Raw genomic sequence first — 19,752 nt, 5'->3', positions numbered from 1 at the left:
ATCATAGATCACCTGCATCTCTAGCCTTAGCTTGATTCCTTCATCCCCTTACGACATGTTCTTTAGACAAACAAATCTACGCCCTGCCACGATGAAGCCTTTGTGTACACACTATTTCCTTTGACTAAAAAGACTCCAACCTCCATTGTCTGTCACCAATTAACTCACATTTACTGTTCATATCTCAGCCCCACAATCACACTTCCTTAAAGAAATCTACAGCAGTCACCTACCTACACTCTTTCAGAACACCCTCTTATATTATACCCTCTTATATTCATTAGTAACTGTATTCACTTCTGTTTACCAATCTTTTTAACTCCAGAACTTATTGTAGTTTCTGGAAATAAATACTTGCTTAATGAAAAAAGAACTGATCTCTGCGTTCCTAGCATTTATCACAGTGTTTGATAAAAGGTAGGGACTCATAAAATAATAACTAAACCAAACAAATGATTATGCAACAGAGAAATAAATGTGACAAAGTATCTAAGTACCAGGAACTTTCCTGAGAGCTATAGAGGTTTCAAAGATTAATGGGAAATCCATATATTCTGTCTGCCAACAATTTTCAAACTAAGGCTACCCAGTTATATTTTATTCATACTCAAAGAAAAATTAGTCTTTAAAATATACCCCCACACACTAAAAAATTTGTACTTACATGCATAATCTGCAATTGCAGGTTTTGCATGAGAAATCTTACTTAGCAAAGAGGATTTTCCAGCATTTGGGAATCTGAAACAAGAAAATAAATTCATATTAATATGTCACAACAAATAACAGCATTTTAAATACTTATCTCTGAATTCCTAACATTTCAAAAAACAGACTTCTTGAGTATTGCTGGAATTAAAAGCAGAATATAAATTTATAATCTTGAAAAACTTGAGGAACAAAATATACTTATAAAAAGGTAAAGATAAATTTATGGTGAACACCAAAGATGTTTCACTACTGACAATCAAGTAACATTAAAAAAAAATGTAGAACAACAAAAGAAACCTCTAGAAAAACAAAAAGAAATTAATAAAAATACCTGCAACTCACTATCTCTAGCCAACATTGACAAAATATTTCTTATATTGTTTTGTGGATTTTTTAAAAAAAACCATTTCATATGGACATTTCACTAGCAAAGTAATGAACCTGATTTAGCTATCATCTAGCTTCAACAAATATTAATACATTCTTAATAACTTTTTAAAAGTTGGTTTATTTAAATAAAAACCTAAATAAGGTCTGGGTATTACAACTAGTTGACGTATCTTTTAAATTTCTCTTAGTACAGGCTCCCTTTCAAACTTGTCTCCCCTTTGCAATTTTATTTTTAAAGAAACTGGGTCATTTGTCCTGTAGTTTCTTTTCCAGTCTGTTTTTTCTGCTGACACACATGATGCCCTTTAACATATTCCTATAAATTGGGAGATATCTGATTAGATTCAGCTTTGATTCCTTTTTTCACTAAAAGGCTACTTATAGTTGGTTGGCCTTCTTTTTAAACTGAATTATATAAGGTAAATGCATTTCAAGGGTACACTGTAATTTACTTACCTAATTTCTTATTATTAGGCATTTAGGTGGTCTCAAATTTTTTTACTGTTATAAATAACATTGCAAAAAATGTGCATACAGCTAGAAAGACATACAGCAACAGTAAGTCATCTTAATATTAAGTGGTGCAACTAACAGACATCTCTTTTTTTCTTTCTGCACTAATTTGTTTCTTTTTGCACTAATTTTCTTTCTGCATTAAATGAGCACTAATTTCTTGTCAAACTTTTTTTTTAAAAAGAATTTCAACACTGATGTGAATATCCTTGAACCTTTACATATACCTTTATTCCTTGAGGTAAATTTCTAGATAAGGAAATATTACATTATATCTGGCTGTTTTAAAGGTTTTTGTTTTATTGCTAAATATCCCTCAAGAAAAGCCTCCAATGGATGAAAGAAAATACTAAGAATGGGAGCCACTTAAAAGGTAATTTCCTAAAATCATTCAGATATTTTCATTAAATTAATTCAACCAATGGGAATGTAAATTGTACAGTCACTATGAAAAACAGTATGGAGAGTCCTTAAAAAATTAAAAATAGAACTACCATACGATCCAGCAATTTCACTTCTGGATATTTATAAAAAAAAGTCCCAAAACACTAACTTGATATACGCACCCTTATGTTCACTGCAGCACTATTTATAATAACCAAGATGTGAATGCAATCTAAGGTGTCCATTAAAGGATGAAAGCATACAGAAAAATGTGTGTAGGGGGAGGAGGGTGTAAGGCGGGTAAAAGGGGGTGAAAAAGTAAAGCATCCAACTGTACGGAATTCCCTGGTTAACCATAGGTCTAACCATCCCGTGGTTAGAACTCTGTGCTTTTCAAGGCCAAGGGCCCAGGTTCAGGCCCTGGTTGGGGAACTCTGATCCTGCAAGCTGTGTGGCGCAGCCAAAAAAAAAATCCAGTTGTAAAATAAGTAAGTCATGGAGATGTAATGCACAGCATGGTGATTACAATTAATAATCAGTACTATTTGAAAGTTGTTAAGAGAGTAAAGTTTAAAAATTCTCATCACAAGGAAAAAATTTTTTAAACTACAAGTGGTAACAGATGCTAACTAGACTTACCATGGTGGTGATAAACATATACAAATATCAAATCATTACACTAAATCATTACACCTAAAACTTACGTTATATGTCAAGTGTATCTCAATTTAAAAAATCATCCAACAAATATTGAGCATTGACTTCGGTCAAGCAATATACTAGGCATGAGAAATACAGCAACCAACAGGAAAAATGTTATCCCTGTCTTCACAGCTTTCATTCCAATAATGATCTTTTCTCAAAACTGCCAAATTTTCATTTGGAATAATAGTGTAAATATTTTACGAATATTAACTTGGAATTCTATAAAAATTTTTAAGCTGTTAATGAAGTTCTTTAAACAATCTTCCTTATTAAAACATTTCTACAATAAACAGAATAAAATTACATGAGATTGCTTGACTCATTTCCCCTGGCAAAACAGTATTTTCTTATATCCTATTATACCCAGGCTCTTGTAACTTTTTGAAAAGCAAGTGCAATCATTTTTGCCATGACTGTCACTAGCTGGACTTGCTTATTTCTAATATCCTCATATATTCATAACCATATTAGCACAGAAAAATGCAACTATTTCCAAAGAGATCAAAATATAAGAAGAAAAAGGAAACTAATGATTGAAGAACCAATAACAGATTTTTCTTAAAGTTACCTAATGAAGATTTTACAGGCTAAAGTCCAACCCATGCAAAGATCAGATTTAACCACAGCAGTACAAGTATACTAGTTACACGACAACTTGCTGTCAAGGCTCAGTTCATTCCTGAAGCTGGCTTAAACATTAAGGGGTATCTGCTTATGCTGGTATTCACATTAGTTAACTTTTTAAGAATACTTAGCTAATTAAAAGCACTAGCATACATGTGAAACATTGTGCTCTAAAATCATGATGCTTGATATTAACTAACATGAAGTCCACTTCTGAAAAGCTTAGTTATTTCACTATATGTGGTCTCTAGATCAGCCCTGGGATTTCTTTGGAAGGAATGATGCTAAAGCTGAAACTCCAGTACTTTGGCCACCTCATGCGAAGAGTTGACTCATTGGAAAAGACTCCGATGCTAGGAGGGATTGGGGGCAGGAAGAGAAGGGGACGACAGAGGATGAGATGGCTGGATGGCATCACTGACTTGATGGACGTGAGTCTGAGTGAACTCCAGGAGTTGGTGATGGACAGGGAGGCCTGGCGTGCTGCGATTCATGGGGTGGCAAAGAGTCAGACACAACTGAGCGACTGAACTGAACCGAATAAGTTGACAATATATGATGATAATGATAGCAGCTACCATTCACTCATTGAGAATTCATAAATCCAAGACATCTGTTATGCTGCAAATGTAATCTTACTCAGCAATAACATTTTTAAGGCAGGACTATTGCCATCCTCTATTAAAGAGAAAACAAAGACTTAGAGACATTGTATTCAAGACCATCCATTCGGCCTTTAGAAGATTTGAGATTCTAACACAAACAGTCTCACTTGAGTCTCCCATCACCACCCCACTTTTATTCACTACTCAACCTTGGTATGTTCTTGTTAGGCTGTAAGGGTATCTCTATGGAAACTGAAACATATTTTCCCAGAAAACGAGAAAGTGAATGGCTGGATTCTCAGTCTTAGCCACAAAATCCTATCCAGTCCATAAAGTTCCTAAAAATATATATTGGGTTGGCCAAAAAGTTCTTTCACAACATAATGTCTTATGGAAAAACCCAAATAAACTTTTTGCTCACCCCAATAGTATTACAGAACCTATGACTCATTACTCTCATAACTATGTTTTATTGAAAAAATTAAATGTGAATAGCAAGCTTTAATGCCAAGAGCTCATCTTTCTCTGTTACAACTTCAGCAGGTATGAGGCCTCTGTGAACTCTAAGCCCCTGCTGGTAAGATTTAGACAGGCATGAAATGAGGTGAGGAGTTCAGAGTGAAGAGTGTGATAAAAAAGCAGTGAGATGTGAGAAGAGGAAGATGAAAAGAGATGAGAAACTATGGGAAGGCAAGGAATGAAGTGGCAGTTGGAATAGAGCAGCAGTTTCTGCTCCCTTTTCCTTAGACCTTCCATCTGACTGTTGTGGAATGTTGCAGTGGAGCTTGGGAGGGGAAAACAGAGGGAGAGGAGACACGCAAAGCTGAGCATTTCCCTTCCTTTATTTGCCTTCTACCTTGCTATCTCCCTCCAGTTGGTGCCAGCACTGCAAACCCTACAGCTAAATAGCACTGTATGATGAAGGTGGAGGCTGGTGAAAGAGAACAACACTGTAAGGTCTGCAGTATTGAGAATGGACAGTTCTTGAACAGGGAGTGAAGGACAGGGGAATGGTCATTACAAGATCCAACATGGTGCTCAACAGTGTGTAAAGCTAATGGCTGAGATCATCTGTACCAGTCTTTAGCCATCTGATTGATGATACTTCAATACCCCTATTAAAATTGTAAGAATATCTTAGTCATTTTCCCCCCTACTCTTTCTTTCTTTCTATGAACTTTTTAAGATGTGGTTTCTTTGGATTCCTAATTTTATTCCTAAGATCCGGTAACATTCTTTTACCCTCTTATACTACTGCATTTGATTGATTTTTCTGCAAAAAGATAGGACACTGAAAGATGAACTTCCCAGGTCGGTAGGTGTCCAATATGCTACTGGAGATTAGTGCTAGTGCTAAGTCACTTCAGTCGTGTCCGATTCTTTGTGACCCCTTGGACTGCAGCCTGCCAGGCTCCTCTGTCCATGGGATTCTCCAGGCAAGAATACTGGAGTGGGTTGCCATTTCCTTCTCCAGGGGATCTTCCCAACCCAGGGATTGAACCTGTGTCTCTTTTGTCTCCTGCATTGGCAGCCAGGTTCTTTATCATTAGCGCCACCTGGGAAGCCCCTTGGGCTTCCCTGGAGGCTCAGATGGTAAAGCGTCTGCCTGCAATGCAGGAGGCGCAGGTTCAATCCTTAGGTTGGGAAGATACCCTGGAGAAGGAAACGGCAACCCACTTCAGTACTCTTGCCTGAAAAATTCCATGGACTGAGGAGCCTGGTAGACTACAGTCCATGGGGTCACAAAGAGTCATGGAGAAATAACTCCAGAAAGAATGAAGAGATGGAGCCAAAGCAAAAACAACAACCAGTTGTGGATGTGACTGGTGATGGAAGCAAGGTCTGATGCTATAAAGACAAATACTGCATAGGAACCTGGAATGTTAGGTCCATGAATCAAGGTTAATTGGAAGTCGTCAAACAGGAGATGGCAAGAGTGAATGTCAACATTTTAGGAATCAGTGAACTAAAATGGACTGGAATGGGTGAATTTAACTCAGATGACCATTATATCTACTACTGTGGGCAAGAATCCCTTAGAGGAAATGGAGTAGCCATCATAGTAAACAAAAGAGTCTGGAATGCAGTACCTGGATGCAATCTCAAAAACAACAAAATGATCTCTGTTTGTTTCCAAGGCAAACCATTCAATATCACAGTAATCCAAGTCTATGCCCCGATCAGTAATGCTGAAGAAGCTGAAGTTGAACAGTTCTAGGAAGACCTACAAGACCTTCTAGAACCAACATCCATTCCAGTCATTACAGGGGACTGGAATGCAAATATAGAAACCCAATAAAACACCTGGAGTAATAGGCAAATTTGGCCTTGGGGTACAGAATGAAGCAGGGCAAAGGTTGATAGAATTTTCCCAAGAGAACACACCGGTCATAGCAAACACCCTCTTCCAGAAACATAAGTGAAGACTCTACACATGGACCTCACCAGATGGTCAACACTGAAATCAGATTGGTTATATTCTTTGCAGTCAAAGGTGGAGAAGCTCTATACAGTCAGCAAAAACAAGACCGGGAGCTGACTGTGGCTCAGATCATGAACTCCTTATTGCCAAATTCAGACTCAAATTTAAGAAAGTAGGGGAAAGCACTAGACCATTCAGATCAGATCAGATCAGTCGCTCAGTCGTGTCCAACTCTTTGAGACCATTCAGGTATGACCTAAATCAGATCCCTTACGATTATACAGCGGAAGTGAGAAACAGATTTAAGGGACTAGATCTGATAGAGTGCCTGATGAACTATAGACAGAGATTTGTGACACTGTACATGAGACAGTGATGAAGACCATCCCCAAGAAAAAGAAATGCAAAAAAGCAAAATGGTTGTCTGAGGAGGCCTTACAAATAGCTGTGAAAAGCAGAGGAGAAAAGGAAAGATACAGGCATCTGAATGCAGAGTTCTAAAGAATAGCAAGGAGAGATAAGAAAACCCTCTTCAGTGATCAGTGCAAAGATAGAGGAAAACAATAGAATGGAAAAGACTAGAGATCTCTTCAAGAAGATTAGAGATACCAAGGGAGCATTTCATGCAAAGATGGCCACAAAAAGGACAAATATGGTATGGACCTAACAGAAGCAGAAGATATTAAGAAGATATGGCAAGAATACACAGAAGAACTATACAAGAAAGATCTTCATGACCCAGATAATCACGATGGTGTGATCACTCATCTAGAGCCAGACATTCTGCAATGTGAAGTCAAGTGGGCCTTAGAAAGCATCACTACGAACAAAGCTAGTGGAGGTGATGGAATTCCAGTTGAGCTATTTCAAATCCTAAAAGATAATGCTGTGAAAGTGCTGCACTCAATATGCCAGAAAATTTGGAAAACTCAGCAGTGGCCACAGGACTGGAAAAGGTCCGTTTTCATTCCAATCCCAAAGAAAGGCAATGCCAAAAAATGTTCAAACTACCACACAATTGCACTCATCTCACACGCTAGTAAAGTAATGCTCAAAATTCTCCAAGCCAGGCTTCAGCAGTACATGAACCATGAACTTCCAGATGTTCAAGCTGGTTTTAGAAAAGGCAGAGGAACCAGAGATCAAATTGCCAATATCCGCTGGATCATGGAAAAAGCAAGAGAGTTCCAGAAAAACATCTATTTCTGCTTTATTGACTATGCCAAAGCCTTTGACTGTGTGGATCACAAGAAACTCTGGAATATTCTGAAAGAGATGGGAATACCAGATCACCTGATCTGCCTCTTGAGAAATTTGTATGCAGGTCAGGAAGCAACAGTTAGAACTGGACATGGAACAACAGACTGGTTCCAAATAGGAAAAGGAGTATGTCAAGGCTGTATATTGTCACCCTGCTTATTTAACGTATACGCAGAGTACATCATGAGAAACGCTGGGCTGGATGAAACACAAGCTGGGATCAAGATTGCCGGGAGAAATATCAATAACCTCAGATATGCAGATGATACCACCCTCATGGCAAAAAGTGAAGAACTAAGGAGCCTCTTGATGAAAGTGAAAGAGGAGAGTGAAAAAGTTGGCTTAAAGCTCAATATTCAGAAAACTAAGATCACGGCATCTGGTCCCATCACGTCATGGCAAATAGATGGGGCAACAGTGACAGACTTAATTTTTGGGGGGCTCCTAATCACTACAGATGGTGACTGCAGCCATGAACTTAAAAGACACTTACTTCTTGGAAGAAAAGTTATGCCCAACCTAGATAGGATATTGAAAAGCAGAGACATTACTTTGCCAACAAAGGTCTGTCTAGTAAAGGCTATGGTTTTTCCAGTGGTCATGTATGGATGTGAGAGTTGGACTATAAAGAGAGCTGAGTGCTGAAGAATTGATGCTTTTGAACTGTGGTACTGGAGAAGACTCTTGAGAGTCCCTTGGACAGCAAGGATATCCAACCAGTCCATCCTAAAGGAAATCAGTCCTGCATATTCATTGGAAGGACTGATGTTGAAACTGAAACTCCAGTACTTTGGCCACCTGATGCAAAGAACTGAATCATTTGAAAAGACCCCGATACTGGGAAAGATTGAAGGCAAGAGGAGAAAGGGACAACAGAGGATGAGGTTGTTGGATGGCATCACCGACTCAATGGATATGAGTTTGAATAAACTCTGGGAGTTGGTGATGGACAAGGAGGCCTGGCGTGCTGCAGTCCATGGGGTTGCAAAGAGTCAGACACAACTGAGCGACTCAACTGAACTGAACTTGACAAATGAATAGTAACTATGGAACTCTCTATGTTGGCAATATGAAAACTACTACATTTAGCAGCATATTCTTAAAGTACACAAACAACACACAAATTCCACAAATAAATAATGCAGCCCCCACATTACCATTTATATTTATTTCCTTCATGAATTATCTCTCGGAAAGTATAAAAATAAAAATATGAATGATACTTACCCCACCAGGCCTATATCAGCTATAAGTTTTAGATCAAGATGAATTACTCGCTTCTGGCCTTTCAATGGTAAGAAATTTGTAAGTAATTTGCCACCAAGACCTCCTTCCGCTACCAAAAGTCTGTCTTTCTCTTTATTGAGTTCTCCTTAAAAAGAGAGATGAAGATATTTAACGCAAAGGTTAATAAGTGGAGCAAATTACTAATGGCACTCTTCTTTCAGATACAGAAGCCAGGAATGTCTACTTTACAAATCTAAAGCACTTAATAACAGAATCAAGTTTCTATTAAAAGTTTGACCCTGGAAAAACACCTTTGCTAGTGGATGGAAAAAGGATAGTTATTTTTTTCAAAACCAAGTAAATATTCTTGTCTTTAAAATAATTTTTAATCTAGTGGCTAATTCTGAACAGCTTTTATATAATGATTTTAAAAGCTGTTTTACAAACTAGCAACTAAAATACTTAACGTTTTTAAAAAAAAATCCTGAAACTCGAGAGGTGCTATTCCTTCAGATCAGATCAGTCGCTCAGTCGTGTCCGACTCTTTGCGATCCCATGAATTGCAGCACGCCAGGCCTCCCTGTCCATCACCAACTCCTGGAGTTCACTCAGACTCACGTCCATCAAGTCAGTGATGCCATCCAGCCATCTCATCATCTGTCGTCCCCTTCTCTTCCTGCCCCCAATCCCTCCTAGCATCAGAGTCTCTTCCAATGAGTCAACTCTTCACATGAGGTGGCCAAAGTACTGGAGGTTCAGCTTTAGCATCATTCCTTCCAAAGAAATCCCAGGGCTGATCTCCTTTAGAATGGACTGGTTGGATCTCCTTGCAGTCCAAGGAACTCTCAAGAGTTTTCTCCAACACCACGGTTCAAAAGCATCAATTCTTCAGCGCTCAGCCTTCTTCACAGGCCAACTCTCACATCCATACATGACCACAGGAAAAACCATAGCCTTGACTAGATGAACCTTTGTTGGCAAAGTAATGTCTCTGCTTTTCAATATGCTATCTAGGTTGGGCATAACTTTCCTTCCAAGGAGTAAGCGTCTTTTAATTTCATGGTTGAAGTCACCATCTGCAGTGACTTTGGAGCCCAGAAAAATAAAGTCTGACACTGTTTCCACTGTTTCCCCATTTATTTCCCATGAAGTGATGGGACCGGATGCCATGATCTTCGTTTTCTGAATGTTGAGCTTTAAGCCAACTTTTTCAGTCTCCACTTTCACCTTCATCAAGAGGCTTTTTAGTTCCTCTTCACTTTCTGCCATAAGGGTGGTGTCATCTGCATATCTGAGGTTATTGATATTTCTCCCGGCAATCTTGATCCCAGCTTGTGTTTCTTCCAGTCCAGTGTTTCTCATGATGTACTCTGCATATAAGTTAAATAAACAGGGTGACAATATACAGCCTTGACGTACTCCTTTTCCTATTTGGAACCAGTCTGTTGTTCCATGTCCAGTTCTAACTGTTGCTTCCTGACCTGCATACAAATTTCTCAAGAGGCAGATCAGGTGGTCTGGTATTCCCATCTCTTTCAGAATTTTCCACAGTTTATTGTGATCCACACAGTCAAAGGCTTTGGCATAGTCAATAAAAGAGAAATAGATGTTTTTCTGGAACTCTCTTGCTTTTTCGATGATCCAGCGGATACTGGCAATTTGATCTCTGGTTCCTCTGCCTTTTCTAAAACCAGCTTGAACATCAGGAAGTTCAGTTCATGTATTGCTGAAGCCTGGCTTGGAGAATTTTGAGCATTACTTTACTAGCGTGTGAGATGAGTGCAATTGTGCGGTAGTTTGAGCATTCTTTGGCATTGCCTTTCTTTGGGATTGGAATGAACACGGACCTTTTCCAGTCCTGTGGCCACTGCTGAGTTTTCCAAATTTGCTGGCATATTGAGTGCAGCACTTTCACAGCATCGTCTTTCAGGATTTGAAATAGCTCAACTGGAATTCTATCACCTCCACTAGCTTTGTTCATAGTGATGCTTTCTAAGGCCCACTTGACTTCACATTGCAGGATGTCTGGCTCTAGATGAGTGATCACACCGTCGTGATTATCTGGGTCATGAAGATCTTTTTTGTACAGTTCTTCTGTGTATTCTTGCCATCTCTTCTTAATATCTGCTACTCCTTACAGCTCTCAATTTTTGAAAATGTGCACATTTCTCACAATTTTATGGGCTTCACACGTGGTGCAATGATAAAGAATCAGCTTGCCAGTGCAGGAGATGTAAGAGACTTGGGTTAGATCCCTGGGTGGAGAAGATCCCCTGGAGAAGGAAATGGCAACCCATTCCAGTATTGTGTCTGGGAAATTCCATGGACAGAGGAGCCTGGCAGACTACAGTCTATAGCGTTGCAAACAGCTGGGCACAACTAAGCAGAGCACAGGATTATCATTCACAATATAAGAAGCTACAGTACACTTACCTATAATTTTACCATTTTCATCAGTTACTGAAACACCCACAGGTACAGGAATTTCACAGTCTTTTCCTTTGGAACCTTTCAGTGCACTAACTCTACAAAAAAATAAAGTTAAATTAACATAAAGGAAACCTGCCAGATTAAATGGTTGATGCTTCAAGCAAATTTAATGGTATAGAAAGAAGATAATCAATCTGTTCTTCTAATGCAGATGTTAAGTGGTCAAATAATGAAGAAAAAATAAATATTTATTTGCATTTTAGGCTATTATATCTCAATTAAAATATTAAGTAATTATTTAAGTTACCAAGCTAACTACCAAAACTCATTTTAACTGATAATAAGCTAAAATAATGTATATTTGAAAGAAAGAGATCATTGCAACAACACAAATAAATGTGAAAAATCCATTGATGAATAACAAGGTATTTTTAAAAAATCCCCTCAAATGAGAGTACTAAATTACAGGAGGCTTATATGGCTATTCTTAAACTGCTCAAGAGAGGATAAAGTGGTACAAACTTCTAACTAGTAATTCCACTTCTGGGAATTTATCCAAAAAAAAAAAATTAGTGAACAACCATGTAAACTATTATGTGCACAAAGACATGTATTGCATTGTGATAGTAACAGTAAAAAAAAAAAAAAAATCAATAATTAAATAGATGAATGACAAAGTAATTTATGTTCTTTCCAATACTATCGGACTATTCAGGCATTCTTAACAATTTTCTGGTATGGGAAAAAAAAGTTAAAAGAGAAGGTTACTAAATTTTGTGCTCCTGTTTTTATATCCCCAAATATTATATACAGAGTTAATTACCTTTGCATAAAGACACAGAAAAGTCTTAGAAAAGTAATGAAAAGTTTGATAATGGTTTTTTCTGGTTAGAAGAATTATAAGTATTTCACCTTTTAAAAAATCTATTTATTCCTAATTTCCCTGATTAGGTCAGAACTGCCATACCCATTTTCATGTGCAGGCTCTCAATCATAACACTTGTCACAGTGATAATTTTCTATTGTTGATATATTTGATAAATATTTGCTCTCATACGAGACTACTGTTAGGTTCCAAGGCAGCAGGGAACACAACAGTTTAGATCATCATTTTATCCTAGACATCTAGTATAGTCACTGGCACAAAGTAGATACTCAAGTAACATCAACTGATAGAACTGGATTGACAAAAATTAATGAATTTGAAATATATTAAAGAAAGATTTAAATAGAACATCTCTCTTACTGGGATTATGCTGCAATTTTTAAATATAAAGACAAGACTCACTTTCATTCTTGTTACTGCTAGTGAATATTCTATTAAGATACTTTATTCAAAACATTTGCCACTTAAATTTCAAAACAATTTTGTAAACAGCTTTTTAAATAACTGAAATGGTATTTGATCATTTTCATAGTTAAGCAAGCATAAACCAATTTACTGAGATTAGATTTCATGATGAACAAAGGCAGTCTTTCAGTAGACATTATTAGATATCTGCAATTAAAATCTTACTCAGTTACCAATATTTTGGAAGTGGTGCTTGAACCAAGACTTGGAAGGGGAGGAAGATTTCTGCCGGATAATCAAGGCAGGAAAGTGAAAGAAAAAAAATATACACACACACACGATTAGAAGGGAACAAGATATTTGGTGAAATAAGTTATTTTGAGCATAAGCATAGCAGAAGTGGGGTGGAAGACACTGTAGGCCAGATCACAAAGAGCCTGATAGGCTATGTTAAAGAGTTTGAATATTATATTAGAGTGATGGGGAACACTGAAGGATTTTAAATAGGCAAGTTACATTAACAAATTTGATGCTACAGAAAAAGCACTGGAGAGATAATTGGATAAAGAATCGATTGGAGGTGATGACTGAGACTGAAGACAGGAGACAATCTGGAGAATACCAAAGGATTTTAGAAATGATAAAGCTCTGAATCTTTCTAGTCTCATCTTCCACTACATTCTGTGTTTTCTGCATACCACCCACACTGGCCTTTTAGTGTCTTTTATTGGTATTTGTCTTCTATCTCTAGGTTTTTCACATTGTTCATATTGTTAGCTTTCACATAATGCTTTTTCCTCTCCTTCACCCAGTTGGCTCTTATTAATCTTTTAGATTTAAGCCTTTACATTCTAAAAATTGCAACACACAAGCACAGTAAATGTTCTTTTTAAATCTTTCTTAACATTTAATGTTATATACCATCTTTAGCTCACCACTGATCTAAACAGAGTAAGTTTGGAATTATAGCAACCTTACTTTTCAAAAGAAATTATAAAATGGTGAAAAATTTTACTTTAGGATGTAAACTGCAGGTTATTTCCCACCTGTAACATCAAAATAGCAAAACAACACCCTGATCTTTAAACTGATTACTAAATTCTAATATAGGGACCTCAAAATTTGCCCTATAAAGACTATTCATAAAATAAAAATGCTCAAAAGAAATTTAAGGGGTTTCTCCAAGGATTTCTTTACAAGTAGAGGACTGCTGGATATTTGCGGCAGGAATATTTGCTGTTGTGGTTGCGGCAGGAAGTTCCTCACTCTGTGTTGCAGGCTGTTTAGCGTGTGTACGGCTTTTAGCCTTTGCTTATGCCCATCCCCCAAGCAAGTGCCACATCATCTACAATTGTAACAAATAAATGTACCCCAACAGGGGCTTCCCTGGTAAAGAACCTGCCTGCCAATGCAGGAGACATGAGTCCAATCCTTGGTCCAGGAAGATTCCCCATGCCATGGAGCAGCTGAGCCCATGCTCCACATCTACCTAGCCTGTGCTCTAGAACCTGGGAACCACAACTACCGAGTCCACGCGTTCCAGAGCCCGTGCTCTGCAACAAGGCAGGCAACTGCAAGAAGAAGCCCGTGCACCTCCACTAGACAGCAGCCCCCACTCACTGCAACGAGAGAAAAGCCCATGCAGCAACCAAGATCCAGCATAGCCACAAATAAATAAAGAAAATTATTTTAAATATATATATATACATATAGCCAAACACTTGCTTGGGAAGGGAAAACAAAAAAGGAAGAGACAGCCTAAGCTTTGTACGAAAACCTTCTAAAGAATAACAACAGAATTATACAGGCCTGAGGAATCATAGTCTGTATTTTGAGGGAAGGTTTAAGAATTTTTTTCTTCATTTTTTTTTTACAACGAAAGAAAAAATCCTCATATTTTTAAGGCCAACATAATATGTCCCACAGAAAATAACAGACAATAACAAAAAACAAACGGAAGATCTTGCTTTCACAGAGAGAAAATGAAAAGAGACAAAAGGAAAACATTCAAGAGACATAGCAGCAAACAGTCTTTAAATCTTAAGCACTGCAGTCGGGTGGAATAGCTGGTAACATTCTAGAGAGTTTACTAAAAAGATTGTCAAAGATAATCTCAGAAGAAAACAGTGGAGATTCAGATCATTTTCTGTTTCTATAACGGAACTGTGAAAGAATATAAACATTGCAAGAAAAGGACAAAAGTTTAAAAATTTCAGGACCACCTTAATACTTATCTGTTATTTTAACTAGAGACAAAAATTGTAGATTTTTGCTCAGTTACAAATTCAGGCTATTATTTATTTCAAATTCCAAATACATTTTTATCTTTTAACTTTTTCTTCTTCTGGGAGGAATTCATTTCATAAAATCAAAATCATTCAGTAAATACTTACCGACTGTTTGCTCCTTCTCCAGCCACAAACCGCTTCTGAGGATATTTATCCTTAAGTTGTTTTAAAGTCATTCTGTTATGGGCTACAACCCAGACGTCACCACCTTTTCCACCTTCTCCACCTAAACGAGGGTAGCCCATTCCACCACTTCCTCCCTTGGTGAAAAGTCTCAGGTTATCAATGAAGTTTCCATACTAATAAAGAAAGAGAAAAAAAGAACATTTGGATACCAAACTCTTGAGAGTCTCTTAGACTGCAAGGAGATCCAACCAGTCCATCCTATTGGAAATCAGTCCTGAATATTCATTGGAAGGACTGACACTGAAGCTGAAGCTCCAATACTTTGGCCACCTGATGTGAAGAACTGACTCATTGGAAAAGACCCTGATGCTGGGAAAGATTGAAGGCAGGAGAAGGGGACGACAGAGTATGAGATGGTTGGATGGTATCACCAACTCGATGGACATGAGTTTGAGTAAATTCTGGTAGTTGATGATGGACAGGGAGGCCTGGCTTGCTGCAGTCCACCAGGTTGTGATGGGTCGGACACGACTGAGCAACTGAACTGAACTGAACTGATACCATTAAGTGCTTACCAATTTTGAACTCCTTTCTAGTTCTTTGATGCCATTAAAACTCCTAAAAATATAAAAGGTTTTTCTGTATGCCACATTTACTGTTTTTGCTTAGTCTACCTCCTGTCTGATCTCACTTTCCCATATTAACTCTGTTTTTCATTATCAATTGTTGTCCTTCCTAACCTGAAGGTCTGACATTGGCCCACTTTTCAACAGACTTTTTCCCCTGTACTTTCTCAGTCTGTACTAGCAACTATCACCCAGGTGAGATATTCTCTATTCCAATGAGTTGGACATCTCCACCAGATGTAAGCTTAATAGTCTAAAGCAACTGAAACAAGATCTGTATCTTATACTTGAAATCCCTCAAATATATATCTTATGTATTGAAAGGATAACAGTCACCTTTCACGTTATAAAACAAAATCAATTTTTCCTTAGGTAAATTCCGTTCCTCCAATGTTTTCTCAAATAATGAAACTAAAGCTTCTCTACTCATTGAGCTACATATGGGAATCTTTATACCTGTTTCTCTCCCTGAAGCTCTACTATTTTTCCTTTATGGCACAACTACATGCTCTAGTATATTGACCATTAACATTAGCTCCTAACTGGTCTTTCAGCATCTAGTCATTTCTTCCTCAAAACATATTCTGTCTCACTGCCAGAGCTATTTTTCTGAAAATTGATCTGATCTCTAAACATATTTCTCCCTTACTCAAAAACCATTCACGGTTTTCTGTTTACAAAATAAAGTCTAAAATTCTCCATGCTACAGTCAAAGCTTTTAACCTACCCTTCCAGTTTCATTTCCATTCACTCAACCCCTCCTTTAGCCTCCTCCTCTTTACTCTATACTACACAATGTACTGTCACTTCTCCATGACATTCTGCTCATGCTGTTTCATCTATTTACAATGTCATTTTTTCTTTTCTATCATAAACCCATCCAAATGTCCTATTTTCTGATGTATTTCTTAATTTCTCAACTTAATATTTACCACTGGCTTAGCTGGGCACTCAATAATTTTAATTATATATCTATTATTATATACATACATATATATGTATGTATATAATGTGTATACACATTGTGCAGTCATTTCAGTCGTATCTGACTCTTTGTGACCCTATGGACTATAGCCCATCAGGCTCCTCTGTCCGTGGGATTCACCAGACAAGAATACTGGAGTAGCTTGCCATTAGGCCTCTAGAAATCCTACACTGCATCTAGGGTTTATTTGTTTCCCTCACTAAATCAAGAACTTCCTACTGGTCAGATCCTGTGTCTTAGCCACCTGGACTATCAAAATTCCTTACAGAGTAATTTCTTAAATTCATAATCTTCCCATCTTTTAGTCATTTAGTATATAGTTTTAAGTATCAAAAACATCTGGGGTCTTTTTAAAAAAATACATACACTCACTGCCCATTCTGATATACTTTGGAGACGGGGATGAGACTAGGGTAAACCAGCACATTTATCAAAAGCTCCTTTGGTGATACTGGTAAATCTCAAGTCTAGACTTGAGATTGCAGTGAAAGTTAAAAGCAAAGTTTCAAAGAACAGGTTTTCATTTGAGTATAGAAATATAGTCATGAAACAGTATAGTAAGGGTGGAAGGAATATATAAAACTGAACTTAAGAGTGAGCCAGAGCATTTTTCTCTGAGAGCTTAAGAACTTACTCTAGTTCAGTAGGGCTAGATCAGAAATGCATCACAGGTAAGTGAAGAGGTAGATTCCCCTTGCAAAAAAAACATGGACTGGCAGTGACCACTATGGCAGTAGTTACACAAGTAGCCTTTAATAATATAACCAGCAAAAAAACGTAGTCGTTTTTTTTTGTTTGTTTGTTTTTTTGCTTAAGGATTCGTTAGCCTAGATACCCAAGTACTATGCTTCACAAGTCTCTCTTCTGACCACCTATTTTGTGGAAAATAGCTGAATAAAGTAAAACTTCATTAACCACGCCTTTCCTCCGACAGAAATAAAACTCTTGTTTTTAAAGTTCCTTACAATATGTGACATTTTTTACTGCTCTAGATTTATCAAAGATTTAGAACCCAAACTTAAAAGGATTATCCCAATCTCGTCCTTAGTAATAATGATCAAACTATGATGCCAGTAGGTTTCAAAAAACATTGCTAGTAACGATCTTATAGTGGTTTTTAAATCTGAAAGCAACTGCGAATTGTTTACAAAACGATTCTTAAACCCACAGTGCACAAAACTCTTAGTTTTTCTCAAGAAGGCAAGTCAGTTACCTATTTTCGTTTACCGATAAAAATCGTCTTTAGAAAGTTATTTATATCAATGCATTCAAATAAAAAATATGTAAAAACAAGTTATGGATATTATTACTTAAAAGAAAGAAAATACGTATTTGAGTCAAAAGAAAAAGTCAAAACCTACACTCCACCTATACCATATCGCGTGCCTAAACGGCAAGCAAGTATCCCAGCCCTCCATCTCACGTGCACACTATGCCCTGAAAAATCTCAAACCCTGCTCCAAACAACCTTCCTAACAAAGATCGGTGATCACGCCCTTCTTATTACAGGCCAAGCCCGAGTTCTCCAGAGGCTAAAAGGACCAAGAAAAAAAGCAAGAAAGAGGCCCCCAAGAAGAAATACGTGGGGAAGGAGGAAAGCGAAAAACCTGCACCCTCAGGTGGGGTTAGAGGCACCTGGCCTCGCACATCAGGCTGAGGGGGTACTAGCCACGGACCTTTCTGAACAACACGCAACTGCAGCGCACCATGCCTGCGAAGGGCGAGTATTCCCTCCGGCGGAAGGTGTACTCACAGAAGTACGGCGCTGCCTTTTTACGTCACCGCCGACCACCGCAGCAATTTTGTGTTCGCACGCTTTCCTCCCGCCCCCCGTGCCTGACAGCCATTCATGCCATAGGCGCGCGCGCGCGGGCGCGCTCGGAAACATGCGCATGCGCAATGTGATGCCCCACCCCCACCCCTTACGCCGTGCGGAGGTGGAAGGTGGCGCTTTGCGGCAGGCTGAATAAAATGCTGAGGAAGGGTCGAGAGGCAGTGTGACAGGGACAGTCGGGTGCGAAGTGGTTGTCTCAGGAATATTTTGAATAGGATGGCACTGGAACCTGGGCTGCCTTGGAGGAGTTCTTATGCTGAGGAAACCTCAAGTTACCTCAGTCTCTTCCCCCTCTTCACAGAGTGGGGGAAAAAAAACTCCCACGGACGGTAAAAACTAACGCGTGAAAAACTCTGAAACTCAGCTGGGGATAAAAAACCATTCACTGACCAGCTGAGTAATGTCTAGCAAAAGCTTCCAGGAGATCTTTTACAACTTGGGACCCGACGGTCAGGATCTGAGTTCTATAAGAATTTCATTGCGTTCTGTAGGGAAGGAATCTTGCAACTGTTAGTAGCTTCTAGGTGTGTTCTGTGCTTCAGTCTTGTCAGACTCTTTTCGACCCCATGGACTGTAGCCCGCCAGGCTCCTCTGTCCATGGAATTCTCCAGGCAAGAATACTAGAGTGGGTTGCCATTTCCTCCTCCAAGCTTCTAGGGGTCCATTAGATATTTTGGGTCATTATCCAACTCGTCTGAAGCGAGCCTCAGGAGGGGCAGGACCAGCATAGCGGCGGGGTCGCAGTGCGCCCGGCCACCCGCTCTTCTGCCCTCACGCGAAGAACTGACGTACACAGTCCTGCTGGGCGGCTCTGGATTATTCTCCCAGCCTTATCATCTTTCTGAACTTAAAACAATCCTTCTCCCATTTCTACCCCTAATTTATGACACGATGTAGAAACTATCCCTTCTCTGTGTTGATTCTTTTCCTACTACTGAACCGCTCTCTACTCCCCCATCAATAAAACTATAATTGTCATTTAATTAATCAGGATATTAGGCTGAGAATTCCCTGGGTCCACTGGTGAGGAGCGGCATGCTTTGACTGCAGAAGACCCGGATTCAATCCCGGGAGGGGGAAATAAGATCCCACAAGCCCAGCAGCACGGCCAAAAAATAAAGGAAACTAGGTTGTTACTACTTGGATGATTAATCTTAATAACGTTTGTGTCCTTTTCGATTATTATTCTTACTAGGTCTTATAATGTCAGAATTATTTTGAGCCCAATCTGTTTATTTTCTAAGGTTTATTTCCTAGTGAACACAAGCCCAAATTGTTTTCTTTGTCATAACATTTACGTGGGACCATGATAACAGCAAATAAAAATAAATGAG

At 38.5% G+C, this 19,752-nt stretch overlaps 1 protein-coding gene across 4 annotated transcripts in view; it reads right to left on the bottom strand.

Annotated features, from left to right (window-relative positions):
• GTPBP10 (GTP binding protein 10) overlaps positions 1–18,493 on the bottom strand; it is a 29,121-nt gene extending 10,628 nt beyond the window's left edge. For 3 of the 4 annotated variants that reach the window (XM_025291320.3, XM_044946767.2, XM_025291321.3), the window contains exons 1-5: positions 18,338–18,493; positions 14,953–15,146; positions 11,272–11,363; positions 8,839–8,983; positions 665–738 (exon numbers count right to left, since the gene is read on the bottom strand). In XM_025291320.3, coding sequence (XP_025147105.3) covers positions 665–738; positions 8,839–8,983; positions 11,272–11,363; positions 14,953–15,146; positions 18,338–18,478 — 646 coding nt within the window. In that variant the 5' untranslated portion in view covers positions 18,479–18,493. Of the gene's footprint in view, positions 1–664; positions 739–8,838; positions 8,984–11,271; positions 11,364–14,952; positions 15,147–18,260 lie in introns of all 4 variants that reach the window. The other variant, XM_006075226.4, reaches the window with a different exon arrangement.
• Positions 18,494–19,752: the final 1,259 nt, after the last annotated feature.

This window comes from Bubalus bubalis, chromosome 8 (genome assembly GCF_019923935.1).
Source record: "Bubalus bubalis isolate 160015118507 breed Murrah chromosome 8, NDDB_SH_1, whole genome shotgun sequence".
NCBI classification, from domain to species: domain Eukaryota; kingdom Metazoa; phylum Chordata; class Mammalia; order Artiodactyla; family Bovidae; genus Bubalus; species Bubalus bubalis.
Note: the sequence above shows the minus strand (reverse complement) of the source record. Positions and strands in the feature narration are given on the sequence as shown.